Here is a 6,394-nt window from a genome sequence, read left to right as displayed (position 1 = left end):
CTGTTATTGAGTGCAATATTGTGTGACGGCCGTGGACCATCTGAACATTGAAGCTGATGAAAAATATCTGTCAATTCCTAATGGTGATGCTTATAAAGGACAATTGTGCTAGTCAGATGTGTGCAGTTATGGTTTAAACAGTCAGGACTCTGAAGCAAACTTAACATCAAGAGTAATGAACTTTATTTGCAAGCAGCACGGCGAGCCACATCTCTGAATTGTATTGTGATATCCATGCGTAACATTTTCAAGAAGTTATTCACTCCTGAATGAACTCAATTCATAATTAGGTGGGGGTCATTTTTTAATGATGAGCGCAATCGCAACAAAAAGTAGCGAACGATATACGTTATTAGTTAAAACAATTCATTAACGGGCGAATAAGCTAATTTCTGAGTCAGGAGTCCTTAGCAAGGGAAATGGAGAAGAAAAAAATTGAGGAAATGGAGAAGAAAAGGGCAAAGGCCTGTAAAAGTCTACCAATTTATTTATTTATTTCTGCTTCAACTGCTCATTTTAAAGTTATTGTAATGCACAAAATACAGCTTTAAACAAAACATATTTTAAAAAAATGAAATTTATTAGTATGTGTATCTAATTTACAAACTTTTTAAATCAGAATAAAGTAGGTCATGTAGTAGGGAAATATTAAAGTCAGGTTACCGTAAATACCCGAAAAATTGTCCATTTTTCGGGTATTTACTTTTTGATCACTGCGGTTGCTGCTTATGAAAAATTAGAAAATTCTTGGAAAATTTTCATCAGCTGATACTATAAAATATAAACAGTTTGTTTGCTTTAAGCAACTATTGATAGAGAAACTGTTCCATTAAAGTAATAGCTTCATTGGTGAGCATTTTAAAGATGAGAAATCTACTCAGATACATTTGCTCTTCCAATGTAAATATTTCTTCTTGTTATTTATGGACTGCTTAACCTTTCTACTTTATTATAATGGCTTATTGGTAAAAGTTTCTATTTTTTAAAAAATATATATACTTTGAAAACCTTGTCTGCCAATTCAGAAACATGTTTATCTTAAAATACCTGCTCGTGACTTTTGAATAAGGTAGATTGAACTCATTCAGCAGAATAGTTTACAGTTCATCATTGTTTTTGTATATAATCAGTTATGCTGTGGAAGAATATGACAAATTAAATTTTATCTATTATATATGCTACGGAACAAAATAGCCAATAATTCAATATCTGTACTTAATTTGTAATTTTATTTAAAATAAAAATAATGCTTAATTAATGAACCTTTTGAGGGAAAAGCACTTTGAGAATTATACCATTCCGTATTTTATGTGAAAAAGGTAGATGTGTGTGTGTGTATATATATATATATACATATAAAATTTCAGAATTTAAAACGCATGGAACATAATAGAAATTTAAAAGCAATTTGAGTCCGGCCTTTATTTATCGTAAATCCGTATGATTACATTCAAATTAGTTAACACATCAAAAAGTGATGTCTGGCCTCTATACTTCATCGAAGTCTTAAGCTGAAAAGAGGGAAAAAAAAACAATCAGTACCCATTTATGTTTCCATTAAATTTAGAAGAACTCTTTACTGCATTAAAAAAAACTGAAAAATTGAAAAAAAATTAAAATTCCAAACAAACAAATTTCAAATTATACAACGAAACATGAGAAGCACAAGGAACTCTATTTTTAATTACTTTATCAGTGAATAAAGTGCTAAAGCAAGTGTAATAAAAATTAAAATCAAATATCATAATTTACCTATATTTCATTATTTTCATTATTCGTGCAGTTGTAATAAATATTCAGTTTCTTAATGTCGATTTTACTAAGTCCTTTTCGTTGTCCTATGGTTACATTCTTTTGTTTTGGAGTAATTGTTGTCAGATTCCTTTCTTTGGCAAAGGCGCCGGTGTCATAATGCATTACAGAATCATAATCGTATGGTTGTCCAAGATCATCTATGAAATCTTCAGAATACTTCTTAAAATTAAATTCAGTTCCTGTTTTAGAAAGAAGTTAAATTTTTAATGTACTTAAAATTAAAATGAAAAGATAACAACCGAAATAAGAAATATGAATAAAAGCAAATTCATAAATATCTTATGAATCATAAGATTTTAAACTGTTAAAATTATTTGACTCAATAAATAGAATATGATTGTTTACAAAAAAATCGTCTGTTAAATTAGTCATTAAGCCTAATGACTAATTTTACACGGGAAATACATACATATATGAGATACATAGGGTTATTTGTCTACACAGCCCCCATTTGTTTCATTTGTAAAAATTCTATCAACCTCAAGATCTTTCCACATTTTAATGATGACCCAGAAGAGGAAGAATATAGAACCTGTAACATTCTTTAACGCATGAGAAGATAATTGTTGATTCTGAACATGAATTTCTGCAGGTTACAATTTTCCTGAAGTAAATAAGAAGATAGGCTGTTCCGAAGAACAGAAGAAGAAATAAATGAAAAGGAAATGTCACTTTCAGTGAGTTTGAAGTTGGTATTAGTATTGGTAAAAAGATGAAGGGAAGTATGCTAAAGTATAATGATTAAAATATTTTCAATCAATGTTGCTTTCGCTAACTTTATTTGTCCAATTCTTTCAAGTAATTTACCAATCTCTTCTCAAATTTAGACGAACTTCCAGCCTCCACAACAGTTATGAGGGAGTTTATTCCAAGTTAATGGCTTTTCACTTAAAGAAAAATTTTCGGACATCCATCCTACAATTATCTCCTCTCAGTTTAAACTTACGCCACCTTGTATATGTCACGTGGTTAAGTGTAAAACATACTTTTACCATTTAGTTTTTATTCAATTCTTTTACGTACTTAAATACCTCGTTTAGGCGACCATTATTTCGTATACCTATTTTTCAAATGTAACTTACAGAACTCGATTCTTTCTTGGCAGGAATACCCCTTTACGATCTCAACTAATCTTGTCGCTCTTCTTTGCAACCTCTCAAACAGGTCTCAATCTTTCCTAAAAGAGGGTCTTCAAGCGGGTATGCAATATTCAGAATGTGGTGTATCAATGTTTTATATAATGGAATTTTTGTCTCGACTTGCAAGGTTCCTATACATCATTGAAGGAACCTCATGAGCTGACCTTGCATCTACGCTGTTCAGAGAACTTCATAGTATATTTTATAGTTATTTTAAAGTCATTTTCACTATTAGCTTAAATATCCTGCTATCCGTGTGTTACTTTACTTTGGAATTACTGCTTATGATTAGTGCTGCCGGAATTCAAGACCTTTCCGAATGTTAAACGTCCGTGCCATTTATCAGCCCATTCAAATAATTTACTGCGATTAACCATTCTACCTACCTACCTTTATATCAGTATTAAATTTAGAGATTCAACTTGAAATACTACATCAAAATCATTAATAAGTATATCACAAGTGCACGAAAAGAAGAGGTAATTTATAATTTGGCATATTTACTATCTCTTAACCATCCCTTTAACCATAATAACAGAGGTAATTTATAATTTGGCATATTTACTATCTCTTAACCATCCCTTTAACCATAATAACAGTTTGCCTGAAAGCCTCATTGCTCCAATTTATGCAATAACAGTTCATGTGGAATTGTTTCAAAAGCTAAATAATGATAAATTTATTCTTTGCATCTAATATTTTAGCTTTTACGTCATGCTGTAGAAGATAATTAAATGAGTCATAATTTATCTCCCTTAACGAATGTAACTGTAAGAAAATCGCTTTCTGCGATTTCTTTATAGTTACATTAACCCTGCTGTTCTGTTAGGAACAGCAAGGTTAAACAAATAAAGAATAAATTTCTTAAAGAAACGGAGATTACCAGGGGTTATATTATCCCATGAAATGGTGACGTAATCATCTCTGTCTGTACGACTTTGTTCGTGTAGAAAACCTGCTGCGTGCATTAATTCATGTACTACAATTCCAACATATTCACAACCGTTCCCCAAAGATAATTCCTGCTTGCCACGAGTCCTACCTACAGATGACGAACACCTGTAAAATAAACAACAGAAAGGGGTTGATTAATTAATTCTGAAACACAAAAGTATTTGCGACAAAAATTTTCTAGACACGTGTAGCAGTGAAAGAGTACTTTTCTTTCTAACCAGCGAATGATCTAAATATCAGGTTTAAATTAATAGTTACATCAGTTTTGTTTAAAATAAAGCTAAAATATTCTTTAAAACGAATAAGCAGTGCTCTTCCATGATCAATCCACCAATCAGCAGATAACAATTTCATTCCACATGCAACGCCATTGCAACACCAAACCGAATTTAGAAGAAGATTTCCAAGTAGGACCCAATCTTTATTTGGTAACCGAGAGGAATTCATGCAAATCGGAGAAATGATTAGAATCTGGGAACATTACATATTCCATTTATGGTGAATACCTTCTCTAATTAAAATAAGGAATGTTTTCAGCTTCTTTCCTTATAGCTTGCATGCGAAACTTAACACCTAAGAATAGCTCACAGTGAATTTTATTAATACATGGATCTCTCAGAAATCAGTAAATGAATACAAGCCATGCAGTAAAGTTAATAGAATTTTTGTAATTTAATTCATAAGTCGCTGATTAAACAGTATTAGAACATACATTTTCACCATTTTAAGTAAATTAGACTGATTTGATTATTCAGGTTGTGCAGATTAGCATGTCGACTGGCTGTACTATTTGTTTATTTATTTATTTATTTTCATCATTTTTTTATGGTACTGTCTTTCTGATTAATGATTCGTTCTTCCGGAAAGTAAATTTTGTAAGGTCTAGTCTACTGTTCTTCCTTAAGATTTTCTATTTGTGCCTCCTTGTCCTTGTCTCGTTTACCAGAGAGAATATTCCTCCTTCGTTCATTTAATGACCCCCTCAAAATGTTATACACTTCGATCAAATCCTTCCTAAGGTGTCCACCTTCTAAGCTCTGCAGACCACATCTTCTAAACCGTTGCCCATAGGGATAATGCTTAGCATTTCACTCATTCAAGTTGCTTTTCTTTGCACCTTCTGCAGAACTTCTATATTTTTCTTTAGACGAGCCTGCATACCTGTATACAATATTCCAAGTCAAATGTAGTCGTACCATCATCTTATAGAGAGGGACAAATTAAAACAAAGATCTTTTCCACATGATGTACAAGGTCACAGGTGGTAATCATTCTGCTAGCTGAGGCCTCCATTTTAATCAGATAAGTGTTAATTTTCTTGGATAATTAAAAAAAAAAAACTGGTTGGTTGGTTTAATTTTTACTAGTTTAAATCACGAGAGTTATCAGCATACAATCCAGTTTAAATTTAATTAATATTCAACAAATAAGATAATCTATTTTGAAGCAGTTTGTGTAGATATTTTTGCATGGATTCTTTGGTATTTGAAACACAATAATTTAGCGAACATTTGACATTAAATTTTATGTGGTGTAATTATAATTTATTAGTGCATTTTTAAGTTTCCATAATTATCTTGTTATCGATAATTATTTGCTTCTTAATTTTGTATTTCCTTTCTTCCACTTATTTACTATTTTTTGCTTAATGAAGTCTCCAAAAGGAATCAGAAGCATCCCCTACTTAGCAATTAATTAGTTCGATGAAGCGAACGTAACAAATGCTATACGTTATTTAGATTTAATACGTTACGCTGATTTGTTAATTCACATGGATTGATAACGTTAATTGATGCCAATATACTTTTCATCCATCTTTTTAAGTCTGAATATTAGGAATTGACACTATTAAATTATATTCGTGTACATATTTTTATACTTACCCAGATCCACGGATAATAGAAACATAATCAGTCTCGTCAGTTTTGGCCACGAAACGAATACATGTGTTGTTGTGGAAGTCATCCATTGCTCGTGCAATCACAATTCGCCCTCTTTCATCTGTAAGTGATAGAAACATGAACATGGTAGGACATGCAAGGATACACTATATGCTATGCAGAATGAACAAAAATTATATATACCCTGCTAAACAAAAAAAAAAAGACAAAACTGATTTTCCCATTATTTAGAGACATTCAAACGGTTTTATTGACACGTATGAGGCATTTTGCATGAGCCCTGAACCGCATTTAAAAGCTGTACTCAATTACCACTTTCAGTTCATATTCACCTTCATACCCCCAAAATTGACAATCTCCAATGCTACAATAACTCTTGTTATTATTATTATTATTATTATTATTATTATTATCTGTTTATTTCTCTTACGAGACACCCATGGACAGCACGTGGCTAGAGGGTGTGGTTACATTATATCAGTATTTACAAGCATATTTACATGAACTTATTTACAATATTTGGAGATGACAAAACACAGAATATGTGTTAATGGATTAATTGCGAATGGTTGTTAAATGCTAAAT

At 31.4% G+C, this 6,394-nt stretch overlaps 1 protein-coding gene across 1 annotated transcript; it reads right to left on the bottom strand.

The window, feature by feature from the left end:
• Positions 1–1,752: 1,752 nt before the first annotated feature.
• Positions 1,753–5,934, bottom strand: LOC150088135 (hatching enzyme 1.2-like). The gene is made up of 3 exons (XM_090370038.1): positions 5,792–5,934; positions 3,838–4,013; positions 1,753–1,994 (listed from the first exon to the last, which is right to left on the bottom strand). The coding sequence occupies exons 1-3, from the start codon at positions 5,932–5,934 to the stop codon at positions 1,753–1,755; spliced, it is 561 nt and encodes a 186-aa protein (XP_090226164.1).
• Positions 5,935–6,394: the final 460 nt, after the last annotated feature.

This window comes from Mastigoproctus giganteus, chromosome 3, assembly GCF_048544385.1.
Source record: "Mastigoproctus giganteus isolate SK-2022 chromosome 3, ASM4854438v1, whole genome shotgun sequence".
Taxonomy (NCBI): domain Eukaryota; kingdom Metazoa; phylum Arthropoda; class Arachnida; order Uropygi; family Thelyphonidae; genus Mastigoproctus; species Mastigoproctus giganteus.
The sequence above is the reverse complement of the archived record's forward strand: the minus strand, read 5'-3'. Positions and strand labels throughout refer to the sequence as shown.

Coding starts and splice junctions, on each gene's coding strand:
- LOC150088135 (XM_090370038.1), bottom strand. CDS start 5,934: ATGTTCATGTTTCTATCACTTACAGATGAAAGAGGGCGAATTGTGATT. Junction 4,014..5,791: donor TCTATTATCCGTGGATCTGG/GTAAGTATAAAA, acceptor TTTATTTTACAG/GTGTTCGTCATCTGTAGGTA. Junction 1,995..3,837: donor ATGGGATAATATAACCCCTG/GTAATCTCCGTT, acceptor TTTCTAAAACAG/GAACTGAATTTAATTTTAAG.